The sequence below is a fragment of the Pseudorasbora parva genome, chromosome 12 (genome assembly GCF_024679245.1).
Source record: "Pseudorasbora parva isolate DD20220531a chromosome 12, ASM2467924v1, whole genome shotgun sequence".
In the NCBI taxonomy this organism is placed as follows: Eukaryota; Metazoa; Chordata; class Actinopteri; order Cypriniformes; family Gobionidae; genus Pseudorasbora; species Pseudorasbora parva.
In genome coordinates this window covers 15,476,262-15,491,664 of record NC_090183.1, presented here as the reverse complement: position 1 = coordinate 15,491,664, position 15,403 = coordinate 15,476,262, and the positions used below count along the sequence as shown (strand labels likewise).

Genomic DNA, 15,403 nt, shown 5'->3' with positions numbered 1-15,403 from the left:
CCTACTCTATCCATTAAATATTTTATTTCCACTGTTATATGCCCATTAGGCAATTTATTTCCACTTTTCAAATATTTTCTTTTTAAATCAAAACCTCTCCAAGCAGCTATGCAATTGGAAAATGGGTTTGGTTACTCTCTACGCAACAGCTCTGTTATATCCTGATTTCTTTTGTAGTTTTTTTCTGGCTCAATCAGACAATAGTGAGCAGAGTTAGTGTAAATAGCCTCTGCAAACAAAGCATGCTATTTGTACTTGATGTAAATAGATACTCTGAAAAATATAGAGCTTGGCATAACTGTAGAAAATGTATATTCATTACATGGCATTTTAATATTAATTTGACTTCCTCATATCCTGGCTTCAAAGAAATAATACAGTTATGAAGGAGTAAATAAGAAAAAATAAGAAAATTATTTGAACTTATTTTAATTTTAATTTGATGTTAATGATGTCAAGTCATTGGTTATTGTGTCTTGTGACCAAACATTGATTTCAAACCTGCCACAGCATTCTTGACATTCTATATTAATGTACACAAATACGATATACGAATATTTTTTTTTATATCTGTTCCTGACATACAGCTTCAGATATGTTGCATTAGTCAAATTAACTACTTTTATTATAGTGTAGTGATGTTTTGTTACTTTTGTCCATCCCCATGCCACGGTCGTTGTATTGGTAAGAGCTGCACAAACATTCTTCAAAATTTCTCCTTTTGTGGACTACATGTTTGGAACCACGTAGAGATGAGTAATGATGACAGAATTTTTACCATCCATTTGTCCAAGTCTCAGCACCTATAATTCCCTCATTTAGAAAAAATCCTTATACACAGATGTGAAAAAAAAACACCTGGAAAAGACTGAGAGAAAGACTGAAAAGACTATGGAAAATAATAATAGGGAGAAAAGGACAGATGAAGGCTGCCAGAGAAAGGGTAACCTTGTCACAATGGATGAGTAGAGAGGGGAAGTAACCTTGATAACTGCAAATCGTGTTCAGGGATGAAAGCAGGAGGTGTATGCATGAGCAGCATTGACTGAATGACCTCAGACACAGATGAGATTATGAGGCCAGCAGGAGAAAAACACCAATACACCAGCACATATTTGTATGGCGCATGCACGCACACACACACACACACACACACACACACACACGGACACACACACCTCATTTATGTAGCCCATAAATACACCTGAGTCTCACCTCAAAGAGAGCGGATGAGCACATTTATCAAAGCACACTGAAGGAACAAAGAGCTTGTGAGAGAGCTGTCCTCACTCTGTCCACAGAGGATCGATAGGCCAATAGACTGGGAAAGAGGATGTGCTTTTAAAACATGACACCCAAGGCCAAGCATTGAGGCTGTCTGTATGGTCATGACATAGCTTTTGACTCACTTTCAGTGGCAAGTAAAATATCCATTAGAGGTTGCAGTGTACAGTGTATTTTTGTTAAAGGAAAAATGGTAGAATAAATGAAAAATCTGTCATTATTTATTGACCTTCCTCTCAATTCAAACCCTTGTGGTTATTATACAATTTTTATTTTTATTTTTTTGGTCTGGTTCAAAAACCCATCTGTAAACAGTTTATTCACGAATCTGACTGATTTCCCAAAAATCTAATTTCATCTCGGTGTCACACCTTTTACCTCAAAATTTTTATTTCTAGTGCCAGACCTGGTATCAACCCAGTTTGAGAAGTGGCGTATACCAGGAATCATGTCATTAGAAACGGGAGTTCAGTGATCCAGTCATAGTGGTTCTGCCGTTGACAATTCTTTGATGGCTAAGATTATAAATGAATAATGTCTACTAAATTTCACTCTGTTTCTCAGACAAAGATGTGATGTTTTCTGAGCCTAAAGCAATAGTTCACCCTGAATAAAAAATCATACAAACCCGATTCCAAAAAAGTTGGGAACTTATACAGGCTTCTAGTTGCTCAACTTTCTTTGTCGCATCTTACTCTTTATGATGCGCCAAATGTTTTCTATGGGTGAAAGATCTGGACTGCAGGCTGGCCTTTTTTAGTACCCGGAGCCTTCTTCTACACAGCCATGATGTTGTAATTGATCCAGTATTTTGTCTGGCATTGTCATGTTGGAAAATGAAAGGTCTTCCCTGAAAGAGACGACATCTGGATGGGAGCATATGTTGTTCTAGAACTTGGATATACCTTTCAGCATTGATGGTGCCTTTCCAGATGTGTAAGCTGGTCATGCCACATGCACTCATGCAACCCCATACCATCAGAGATGCAGGCTTCTGAACTGAGCGCTGATAACAACTTTGTATCTTAAGACATCAATGTTTCGCCACAAGCCACAGAGTTTAATATGGATTTGTATGTGCATGTTGTTTTACTCTTATGTGTTACCATTCACATGCTGACAGACTGCAATGGTTGGAGTTAAAAATCTTCATTTGTGTTCTACTGAAGAAACAAAGTCACCTATATCTTGTAGGGCTGGGCGATATGGCCAAAATTTCATATCCCGATATAGCTCATTTGATATCCTGATAACGATATACATAACGATATAGCAATTTTTCTGTTAATTCAGTTTATGAATAGGCTAGTCTATACACAATTGCAATGTGGAAATGCAGTTTGAAATGATATACAAAACAAATAAAGGTAGTATGGACTAGATTTTTATTTTATTTAGAACCTTTTTTTCCAGCAAGACTGTTGGTAAAGTTAACACCTGCCTAGGGATGTTAACCGATGACCGTTTGACCGATGGTTGACCGTATCAACAATAGCCGATCAAAGTTATCGGTTAAAAAAAAAAAAGTGATCTCTAAATTAGGCTATTACAGTGGACTAAACGCTACAACAATTAGCCATCTCATTCCAAAATCTTTTTGTGTGAAGTGAACATATCCCTCACACTAAATTTTTCATAACTCGCCTGTTTGTACTTAAAGGGGGGGTGAAACACTCAGTTTCAGTCAATCTCATGTCAATCTTGAGTACCTATAGAGTAGTATTGCATCCTTCATATCTCCGAAAAGTCTTTAGTTTTATCATATTTATAAAAGAAATATAGGCTGTACCGAGTCTTTCCGGAAAAAACCGAGCGCCTGGAGGCGTATCGTGTGGGCGGAGCTAAAGAATGACAAGCGCGCAAAGCGGTGACGTCCTCAAGCGTGGAGAAACCGGAGAAACCCATCTATCTCAGCTAATACAGATAATGATCCACAATCAAATCTGAGGGAGAAATAAATTGAACAGGAGAAACGGCAACAGCAGGACGTCCGTCTCTGTGGTATGTAAGTTACTGTATTTAATGGCCTCTCCACATTTCTGTGTGTTTACTCGCAGTGTATGAGGACATGATTCGGTTTATGGACTATTGTATGCGACTAGACCTTAGAAGTAGCAAGCATACTGTAACGTTATACACAGAACAACAATGGAGTAACCGTTAGCGCATTTGAATGACGAAGCACGCGATCGTGTCGTTTACTGATGTTTACTCATGCGACGGTAGCCAATAGCAGAGACATTTGAAGCAGTTTAAGTTAACTCACCGTCGAAGCTTTATCGCTGGGACCGCTCCGTCAGAAACACACTTCTTTGGTATGATTTGGTAAAGTCCTGTGACAGCAGTGGCGTGTAAATCCATTTTGAGACGCAACTGAAACGATGTTGTCAAGCTTCCCGTCATTTCTGCGTTCAAATCGGTTCAAATGCAGCGCTGCCTTCCCGGAATGCTGTGCTGAAGAGTTGAAGTCGCTCGACGTCACCCATAGGAATAAAGTGGAGCGCGGCGCCGTTCACGGACGACTGGATCTGCAGCTGAGAGACTGTTTACAGCGTGCTCTAGTCACGCGCGCGCGCACCCTACCGGGAGAAGAGCCCGTACGGCCCATACAAGGACCTTCCGCTCTTATTAACGTCAAATAGACCCATACTCGAAAAAAACTCGCCGAAACTTGTGAGAAACCGGAAGGAGTATTTTTGACACAGAAATACTCCATCAAACGTCCAACATTAGTTTTTGAAACTTTGTCTATGTTTAGGATGGGAATCCAAGTCTTTAACAGTGTAAAAAGCTCAGTATGCATCAAACAGCATTTCACCCCCCCTTTAATAAACCAATAAAAACATTTGGCACAAGGACACAGCGTTTGGGTTTGCACGCTCACAAGGTTTGCAAAAAGTGGTAACACATAAGGTGGTGATCGTCTTTCTTTATTATTGTTAGCACTACCTCGAACTAAAGCGGCGTCAATCTTCGGAGCTATCATTTTCTTAAATGAGCTGCGGCAATGTTTCAAATGAGCTTCTTACGCTAGACAAATGCTTTTATTTTCAACGCGATCACCTCGTACCCAAACCATTTCGAAACTAAGGAGCCATTGTCCTCAGATTACAAACAAGCTCCTCAGCGGTGCGTTTGCGGGACTCGTGTTTCGCGCTGTGGGGGATTTAAAAAAAGTGACGTGAGTGGAAGGGAGGCGGCAGCGCTAGGACAGTGTGTGTGTGTGTGTGTGTGAGAGAGAGAGAGAGAGAGAGAGAGAGAGAGAGAGGCTCGTAGCTGTTATTTCAAATAGCGCGTCTGTGTCTGAAGTTTGTTTTGAGCGCTTATGCCACCACTCTGGCATAATTACTCTGAGAATTACCCTGGTCTGAACCGCTTCTACTACCGTCTTCCTCCATGTTTGTTTATGTATTGCAGCGTGCATGGGCATGCCGTGGTGTGAGGTGCATCTTGACGTAAAATTCTGCCGTAAACGCCTTATCGTGGCGTAAGCGATAGAGCCTTATATAAAACGATAGACATTTTCTATCGTCCAGACGATATATTTCGTCATATCGCCCAGCCCTAATATCTTGGATGCCCTGGGGGGTAAGCAGATAAACATCACATTTTCATTTTTGGGTGAACTATCCCTTTAACGTTTGTGGTGCGAACAGGCCTTCTGAGATTAAGGCATTTTGCTCACTGGCACAATGGTGATGATCTCAATATTCATTTTGTGTGGGGTTTGAATCCAACAAACCCAGATTTTGCATAACTATACTACACAACCTCCACCATGCTGCAGCTTGATGAACATTTCTAAAAACATGTGCATTTTGTTTTTAGGTTTAAGCTACAAACAATGAAATCCTGGGTGGCATTTTATTAAGTTGCAAGCTCTACTTTTAAAGTTCATGTTCTCGTCCATCTGCCAATGACCAAATAAACCACAGCCAACCAAGAGCCATTAAAACAGCAATTTAATAATGATCTTAAATGTACATGAAACAGTTACAGCCTGCAGAGTCTCACTGGTTACAGCCTCCAGAGGTTCTTGCCCTCAATCCTCCCATTTCCTGTCTTGGACTCCATGCAGAGATTCATGTGTCAGTAGTTAAGAGTAGCATGTAATATGCTTCATAAGGAAAGTGAGGGAGGGGGGAAAAGGATGTTCTAGAGAGGTTAAGGTCAAAAGGGTAGAGAGCTGGGGCCCATTTACCCTGACAAGAAAGTGGTGGTGTAGTTTGGGTGTGTGTGGACATCTTACAAATAGATGTCAGCAGGAAAGCAAAATGGAGTAGAGGATGTCCTTAATTGCACTGTCACTGGAAGGTAACAAACATCTCTTAATATGTGTAGATATCTTAATGGCTGACAAATCTACCTGCCAATCTGAACTCTACTCATGTACAAGTCTCAATGCACAATAAGGCTGCATTTGTTGTAATACAGTAAATATTGATAAATATTAATACAATTTAAATTAAATAATTTCTATTTGAATACATTTTAAAATGTATCCCTGTGATATCTTCAGTGTCACATGATCCTACAGCAATCATTCTAATATATACTCACCTAAAGGATTATTAGGAACACTTGTTCAATTTCTCATTAATGCAATTATCTAATCAACCAATAACATGGTAGTTGCTTCAATGCATTTAGGGGTGTGGTCCTGGTCAAGACAATATCCTGAACTCCAAACTGAAGAGATTTAAGCAATTTTGAGCATGGCATGGTTGTTAGTGCCAGACGGGCTTTGTCTGAGTATTTCACAATCTGCTCAGTTACTGGGATTTTCACGCACAACCATTTCTAGGGTTTACAAAGAATGGCGTGAAAAGGGAAAAACATCCAGTATGCGGCAGTCCTGTGGGCAAAAATGCCTTGTTGATGCTAGAGGTCAGAGGAGAATGGGCCGACTGATTCAAGCTGATAGAAGAGCAACTTTGATTGAAATAACCACTCATTACAACCGAGGTATGCAGCAAAGCATTTGTGAAGCCACAACACGCACAACCTTGAGGCGGATGGGCTACAACAGCAGAAGACCCCACCGGGTACCACTCATCTCCACTACAAATAGGAAAAAGAGGCTACAATTTGCACGAGCTCACCAAAATTGGACAGTTGAAGACTGGAAAAATGTTGCCTGGTCTGATGAGTCTCGATTTCTGTTGAGACATTCAGATGGTAGAGTCAGAATTTGGCGTAAACAGAATGAGAACATGGATCCAACATGCATGTTACCACTGTGCAGGCTGGTGGTGGTGGTGTAATGGTGTGGGGGATGTTTTCTTGGCACACTTTAAGCCCCTTAGTGCCAATTGGGCATTGTTTAAATGCCACAGCCTACCTGAGCATTGTTTCTGACCATGTCCATCCCTTTATGACCCCCATGTACCCATCCTCTGATGGCTACTTCCAGCAGGATAATGCACCATGTCACAAAGCTCAAAACATTTCAAATCGGTTTCTTGAACATGACAATGAGTTCACTGTACTAAAATGGCCCCCACAGTCACCAGATCTCAACCCAATAGAGCATCTTTGGAATGTGGTTGAACGGGAGCTTCGTGCCCTGGATGTGCATCCCACAAATCTCCATCAACTGCAAGATGAGATCCTATCAATATGGGCCAACATTTCTAAAGAATGCTTTCAGCACCTTGTTGAATCAATGCCACGTAGAATTAAGGCAGTTCTGAAGGTCAAACACAGTATTAGTATGGTGTTCCCTAATAATCTTTAGGTGAGTGTATGCTGATTTGGTACTCAAAAGTATGATTCCAAACTTTGGACCATAAGTGTACATGAGATTCGAAACCCAAATGGAAATAAAAAACTCTCCCTTTTAATTTAATTTACCCATGAAATGGGCTTGCTTAAACCACCATGTAGTTGATATGAAGATTAAACAAGATGTTGAGGAAAAGATGCAACGCAACTTCTATTAACACAGCTCATTTCCTACCATCTGCATATCAACTTCCTTCAGCTTGTTCATCCCAGGTGGCTAAACCAATTGTGTGACCGGTGTTGGAGTAATACATTACACATTATGCAATCAAAAACTGCTTATTGTAGTTTGGGGGCATATTACAGAAATGTTCTATCTTAGTTCTTAACTTAAGATATGATAAGTTAATTTACGATTTTTCTAAATTTCGTATTACAGAAGCACATCTTTACTTGATTTAGGAATCTTATACTATCTTACAAAATCTCATCTGTAGTTATGAAAACTTAAACCGCTCCATCGAGTTCAGTAATCAACTGTCAGGTCTGTTACCAAGCAACCAACAACGTGCAAACTGCTTCTGAGGTAAACCTAAAATCAAAATGGAGAGAAATTAAAGCCTGATTTGTAAATTGCCTTTTGCAGAAAACAAAAATATTATAAGGCGTTAGAAAAAAGACCGGTTAGGCTCAGTGACAGCTCGTTGGCCTCTGTAAAGTTGGTCGTCAACTAATTGAATTAAGATTTTAGTCTGTAATTATTTAAGAGTATTTTATCATCAAAGCACAGCACATTCCCTGGGTCCTCAGAGTCTCTCCACCATCAAATGTCGCTCCTCTTTGATAATCAATAAATGTAACGCCAATCTCGAAAAAGGCTTTTTGTACTGTGATTTTTACCATTGGATTTCAAAAAGGTTTGAAGTTAGGACATCACTGGGGTTGTCCTAAAGTAAAGACAGCTTTTATGATTTTTTTTTTCGAGTAAGGATGCTTCTGTAATGACCGTTTCCTATCCATAGTTAAGAAAATATTATGCAATTAAGAAATGTCCTTCTTCTATGTCCTAAATGAGGTCCTAAATGAAATTGCCATGGTTACCAAACAGATAAGATAGGATTATAAAGTTAAGGTGTTTCTCTAATACACCCCCTGGATTACATTACTCTTCTCACTTGCACAAAAAAAGGTTCAGAGGTGTCGGAATCCACTTTTACTAGTTTAACAATGGAAAAAACGGTCGGCGCACCAGGCACATGGTCCAAAAGGGATGTACCTAGTCTCTTAATAAGCAATGGGTGTGTTTTGGGTTTAACGTGCAAAAAATCAATCAGTGACTCATCTCCCATTCCCTTTAAAAGCCTGTTGCTTTTGCTTATTTGCTATTTACATCTGCGAGTGAAAAGACTTGTGAAAGACAATGTTTGTGTGCTGTTGCCTGTCCCTGTCCCTGTGTGTGTGTGTAATAAGCAAAGTGTATGTGCTTTGTGTACCCGCTCATAGGAGCATATTACCAAGATGCTCTTTAAATAACACAAAGCGATACGGCGCTATTGACTTTACACCAGGTTTTTGGTTGGTCAATGGCGAAGTCATTTTCAGTTGCCTCAAAATAGCAACGCGCCAACAATGCGCCTGAACACACCTCGTCTTCAGACCAGCAAGCCCATGGGCGAACAGTTGGGTGCAAGTGTTTGCTGTTCAAACAATTAATGGACATAATGCGCTGGATGTGAAAATAACCGAGTCGGGCTGAAACCAGCAAAAAGCACTTGCGTTGTGCAAGTGGGTGTATGATACGGCCCCTTGGTGAGAAAGGGCCTTTACATTTGCCAAATATTTATTTTTTTATTTTGTATTAAACAAACTAAAAAGCAAGCACAGCCCAGGGGAGTAAAAAGAATGAAAAAAAAAATGTAACGGATTAGTTACTTTAAGGAAATAATGCAATATTCTAATGCATTCCATTTAAAGTAACTTCCCCCAACACTGCGCAACAATTAGACTCTCCAATACAATCACAACAACTATGTTACAATAAAAAACAAAAGCACTGTGTGAAACGAAGTGAAGGTGAAGTTTCTGCAGGGGCTATATGACAGTACGTGACACCTCCCCGATATCAACACATGATTCTGCAAATAACAGCTCTGACGCCAACAACAGACCCATTAAACCCAAAGGTCGAAAATAAGTCAACACTATGATCGGCACTGGACATTCTGGGACACATTAGTCTCCCCTTCACAGCCAGGAGAATTGAGCCTGACTATTCTAAACTCACACATACATTAAGTCCCAAGACACAGCTGATCGATCAGTTCACCTCTCTCCCTTGTGTGATTAACAGATGGGAAACTAATTAGGTTTTACAACAAAAGCCTTTACATTAGTGCTTCCTGCTTTCATGCCCTTGATGTTGAAGGTTTTATTTCTGCATCTCTGAAGGTTTTGAAATACTCACATGAAAATAGGCAATAATCCAGAACTATCAAAGAGATGGAAGCGTTATAATAAAGAATATAAGTCTCATTAAAAGAAGGAAATCATTGAAATGAAAACATTAATTAGTTATGCATATTCTGGCATAATCTTTATTTATAAATAGAAAAAACACTGCTTATTAATATTTGAAAACATCATGTGGTGCAGCCAACAAGCAGAAACAAAAACACAGGAAATTATATAGAGGGGACCCTTGGAGACCCTCATGAATATGTCAAGGTCAATAAATCTCTAAAAGTATCACATAATTTAAGGGGGTGGGGTGAAATGCTGTTTCATACATACTGAGCTTTTTACACTGTTTTACAAAGACTTGGATTCCCATCCTAAACAGACAAAGTTTCAAAAACTAATGTTGGATGGATTCTCACAAGTTTCGGAGAGTTTTTTTCGAGTATGGCTCGGCTTGACGTCGATAGAGCGGAATGTCCTTGTATGGGCCGTACGGCTCTTCTCCCGGAAGGGTGCACGCGCGTGACTAGAGCGAGAGAGTAAATGCACGCCCATAAACACTCTCTCAGCTGCAGATCCAGTCGTCCGTGAACACTTATGTCGGTTATAGTCCGTGCTGCGCTCCACTTTATTCCTATGGGTGACATCAAGCGACTTCAACGCTTCAGCACAGCATTCCGGGAAGGCAGCGCTGCATTTGAACCGATTTGAACGCAGAAATGACGGGAAGCTTCACAACATCGCTTCAGTCGTGTCGCAAAGTGGATCTCCACCGTTCACTGCTGTCACAGGACTTCACCAAATCATACCAAAGAAGTGTGTTTTTGACAGAGCGGTCCTAGCAATAAAGGTTCGGTCCTGCTTTGGAAGCAGCCGGTGAGTAAAACTGCTTCAAATGTCTATGCTGTTGGCTATCATCGCGTGAGTAAACATCAGTAAACGACACGATCGTGTATAGTTAATTTATCAATGGAGCATGCGATCTATGGTGTGGGTTTAAATACATTTATTTAGCTGACCAATATAGGTGTCAGTTTGTTTATTGTAAAACCACCCAAACATAAACCTAGCGTTCTCACAAAGCGTGCTTTGTCATTCAAATGCGCTAACGGTTACTCCATTGTTGTTCTATGTATAACGTTACACTAGTCTGATGTGCAAAACCGTTTTGCTTGCTACTGCTAAGGTTTAGTCGCATACAATAGTCCATTAACCAAATTATGTCCTCATAAACCGCGAGTAAAAACACACAAATGTTGACAGGCCACTAAATACAGTACATACCACAGAGACGGACGTCCTGATGTTGATGCTTCTCCTGTTCAATTTATTTCAGCCTCCGGATCTGATTCTGGATCATACACATTTTAGTTGAATCTGATTGATAGCCATGGTTTATTTAGGGTAGCGTTTTCTTCTCCACGCTTGAGGATGTCATCGCTTTGTGTGCGCTCGTCATTCTTTAGCTCCGCCCACACGATACGCCTCCAGGCGCTCGTTTTTTTCCGGAAAGACTCGTTACAGCCTATCTTTCTTTTATAAATATAATAAAACTAAAGACTTTTCGGAGATATGAAGGTTGCAATACTACTCTATAGGTACTCAAGATTGACTGAAACTGAGTGCCCCCCCCCCTAAACTTTTTATGTAAAGGCAAGTTCAGATTACATTTATGATAAGGATATTAATAACTCATGATACTTATTAAAAAAAAAGTTTAAATTAAAAAATACCATTCAAAGGTAATATTGTGAAAAAATATTTTAATTATTCCACACCTCTAATCAAATACGCAATATTTTTAAGCATGACTTATAAATCAGACTTATAAACGTTTAAATTGTGTACATTCTTATTTGTCATTGTGTCAGGATATTACAAATAAATGAATAATTTATAAATAGATTAAGTAATTAAACCTCTTACCAAGTGTGTCTTTGAGATTTTTCACCAGAGAACCTTTCTTCAGGCTGTTCTTTCGTTCAACATAATTGGAAGGAACATAGCCCGTTCTGTTGGATGCATTTCGCACTCGCCACCATGTCTTTGAGTCATCGAGAAGCCACAAGCGCTCATTCTTCCTAATGTCAAGTTCCTGGTCTTGCTGTGCCGTATAGTCCCACTTGGCAATAACTGTCGCCTCCTCTGACATCTTTCATGGAGTCCCTCTGAAATGTAAATTAAAAAAGAAATTGGAATTCTCATGTAGCCAAATTACTTTTAGTAGTCATTAGAAGTTGGATTCGTCAACAGCCATGCAGATTGTGGAAAAGTGTGCAGCTCTGAGTCTGCTCTATACAGGCTATCCCTAGACACTGAGCAGCAACCGCAGGAGCGACAGGACGGATCAAGAGCCCTGCATGACAGGAGGTAAAGCTTGTTTTTGAATGAACGGCTCTAAATGTGCGAGTCTCTCTCTCTCGCTCCCTCTCACACACACACATAACATGGACTACATTTACACACTCCCCACGAATAGCAGCCTTGGCCCTCAAACAGCTTTTAAAGCCTCCCCTTTTCACCTTAACATCTTAAACAAAGTAAATTATTCAGCAGATGCAATGAAGGAGACAGAGAGAGAGGGGGGGGGGGGAACTAATCATGTTTCTGAAAACTATAAGGAATTAATTAAACAAACTGATCAACCCACATTATGAGCAGGCTGAATAAAGGAAAAAAAAACAGTTGATAACAGCTACCAACATATAACTATAAAAAGAGAAAAAAGACAAGAACATATATCTTTAAAGGTGCCGTAGAATAGAAAAATGTATTTACCTTGGCATACATGAATAATAAGAGTTATGTACATGGAAATAACATACCATGAGCCTCAAACGCCACTGTTTCTAGCTTCATATGTAAGTGCTTGAAAAAGACCAATGAAAAACGTATCCCAACATAACACCGACTGTGGCGTAATAGTTGGATTCATTAATATTTACACCTCCCCAAATTTGCATATAGCCTATCAGCCCATGTTCAAGGCCAGGCAGTGTTAACATGGACCTGCAGGGCCGAATCATCAGAAGTTCTCCAGGTATTGTGAAGATGAGTGAAAACGGCAGATCATGGATATAAATGTTATGTTCGACACTGTGCAGGGGATGTGAGAACTTTTCATAGCCTTCCCACAGAACAGAACTGTCAAAAGGCATGCTTAATATTTGTCTATAACAGGATAGCGCAATCATTTCATTCAAAGTTGTTAGTTTGCTCATCAAGTGACAGTTTCGTTACCGAAAATATGACGAAAAATTTTCATTGACAACCTTTTTTCCATGACTTAGACAAGACGAGATGACACAAACGTCCCTAAACAATTATTGTGACTATAAACAAGCAAAATCATTGATGAAAAACAATGAGACAGTAAACCACTCTAGAACACACAGAAAACAAACTACCAATGTTTTAAGAGAAAATAAATTAGATACTGAAAACAAATCCTAAACATTGTATTTAGAAGTGTCACTTAAGTAAAACATTTTATAAGGATAAAACGACTTTTAAAACTAGTGTCCACTGTTCCCTGCTGACTGGATCTGGTAAAGGAACTACATCATTCCAATATTTAGTTCCCATTAGAGATGCATTGATGTAAGGCCACAATATTTAGCAGCCACATTTTGATCAATTTAAAACCATCAGCATATCAGCTATAGTTTATTATTTACTGCATAAAGGCGCTGAGTTCTGTTGCACAATTCAATGTTTTTCTCTGGGTAAAGTGTTGTTAATGTTGTCTTATTTGGGTTTTGATAATGATATCTCTGTACCTCTCTTATAATGTTGGTCTGTAAAATGGACCCAATACACATTAAATGAAAATTATTTGATGATGCAGCAATAAACTAGCTAGTATACCTTTCATGCATGTGCTCTTGAAATTCACTTAAAGACATGCTTTATATACCGTAATCAAAAGTTAAAACTTTTTTCCAGGTTAATTAAGTGTAAGGTATAAAATATTTAATTGTATATCTTGCTCTACACATTTTTGACCAATCAAAATGCTGACTTGAATAAATATGCACCTCTCTTTAACATCACCTGCCACCGTATTATTAATGAGCAAATCATGATTCAGCTATCGAGCCTATCAGCTACTTCCCCTTTCAATAAAAAATACACCCATCCACACACACACCCACCCACCCACACAAACCTGTGCTTTCTTGCAAACTCATAAGTAACATTCTCTCAGACTTCTTTGTATGTGTGTGTTTGAGAGAGCGTGTCAGTGAAAGAGGCTTTATAGGACCAGGATGGCACTGTGACAGCGCTGCTTTCCGCTCGAGGGAGAGCCAGGATGTCATTGTCCGATCACTCTGACAGCTGCCACACACAGCTTCAGTTAGCAGTGAAAAGCGGACACTTCACCATACTGTACACAAACACTAGCCACTTCATCATTAAAGAGCCCCCTGCCCGCTTTATCAGTGACAGCAGGCTACCTCATCCATAATGCCAGCACAAAATGGCGAAATGCGAGTGTTAAAGTGGTGGGCCGACCGTAATGCCACAAATCACACGTCTTGTTAACTACTCTCAGATATAAAATGAGAGCTTACAAAAGACAGCAAACCTCAGGTATGACTATAAACTGCTACTTTAGAACTTTAAGTGCTAACAAACACAGCAGTCACCTTCCAAAACCACTGCCAGGTTTCCTGTTCCTCTCTCTCCCGTTCCCTGCGGAGTAGGGAAACCTGTCAACTCACAGATAAAGCTGTCAACACCTGGGCGATACAATTACAATGAACGCCTGACAGCCAGCATTTTAAACAGCAAGGGATAAAATCTCCTCTTCAGTAAACAAGCATGTCAATTCCTAGATCTTTCCATTCCTTGTGTGGTGCTGAAAGAGAAACCTGCCGTGAGTGTAGAATGGAATTTTCTTTTTTCCTTGTTTTTTTGTTTGTTGTTCGCTCTGACACCTGTCAAACTGGGGTCTGGGTAAACAGAGGACACTTCTTGCTTACAATGCAGTGTTATATCCCTGTTACTTAACCATGGTGCTAAGCTCATACAGTCACATTGTCTAAAATCATAATCCGGTTATGCAACATGATTATGGATCCAAAATCCACTTTTTAAATGCATTCACATAGAAATGGAATGGTTTAAAAAAAAAAAAAATCAATCTCCATTACCACTAAATGACAGCGCTAATGCTGACTAGGAAGGGCAGTGCTACAAAACGAATAAGCACATGACCTCAAATGATGTTACTACATAACTACTATTTGTATCATTCCATCAGTTATAGTCATAACTGATAGTCATAACCATCAGTTAACACAGTGAACTGTGAAATAAACTACTAAATAATAATCCCTATACATTTCCATAGGACATGCATTTGTAGATGAATATATCTGTAAAATTTACACATAAGGTTTAAACAACCAGATACATTTACACTTGTCCAGTTTTGTCTGAAATGCTTTCAGACCACCTTCTGAATTGGTTTGTTTGAGTAGGCTAATCGGAATTAAATACGTCGAAAGAATCTCGGGAGGCATTTAGGCCTACTCCTGGTCATTTCGCAATCAGATTGAAACCTGGTCAGAGAAAACGAATGAAGGAACCAGTTGTAAGGCCATAACCCTAGCAGCTGAAGAAGCGCTCACAGGGACTCTATAACCCTGGGCGAGCCATGTCTTGACAGTCGCGGACATAAGCCATCTCATGTTGTTTCCACCAGCGCAGCACATCTCATTGTTTCTTTTAATAAATAAAATAAATATAAAATGAAGGACAAGCCTAAAAAAGGTCCAAAGCCCGGCCCAAGTTCAGTTATAACGTGAAAATTGTCCAGAAGCCCAGCCCTCGGGGAGTAAAAAAGTCAGGTCCCGTCGGGCTCGTGCATAAATGCAGGGCTCTAGTGTGAATCTAGGTTCTGTTGTTGAGCTGTTCTGTATGTTCTGCTAAT

The 15,403-nt window shown here is 39.7% G+C and overlaps 1 protein-coding gene across 2 annotated transcripts in view; it reads right to left on the bottom strand.

The window, feature by feature from the left end:
- nck2b (NCK adaptor protein 2b) overlaps positions 1-15,403 on the bottom strand; it is a 70,613-nt gene that overhangs the window by 12,632 nt on the left and 42,578 nt on the right. For both annotated transcript variants that reach the window (XM_067459320.1, XM_067459319.1), the window contains one exon: positions 11,392-11,633. In XM_067459320.1, the coding sequence (XP_067315421.1) occupies positions 11,392-11,617 (226 nt within the window). In that variant the 5' untranslated portion in view covers positions 11,618-11,633. The remainder of the gene's footprint in view (positions 1-11,391; positions 11,634-15,403) is intronic.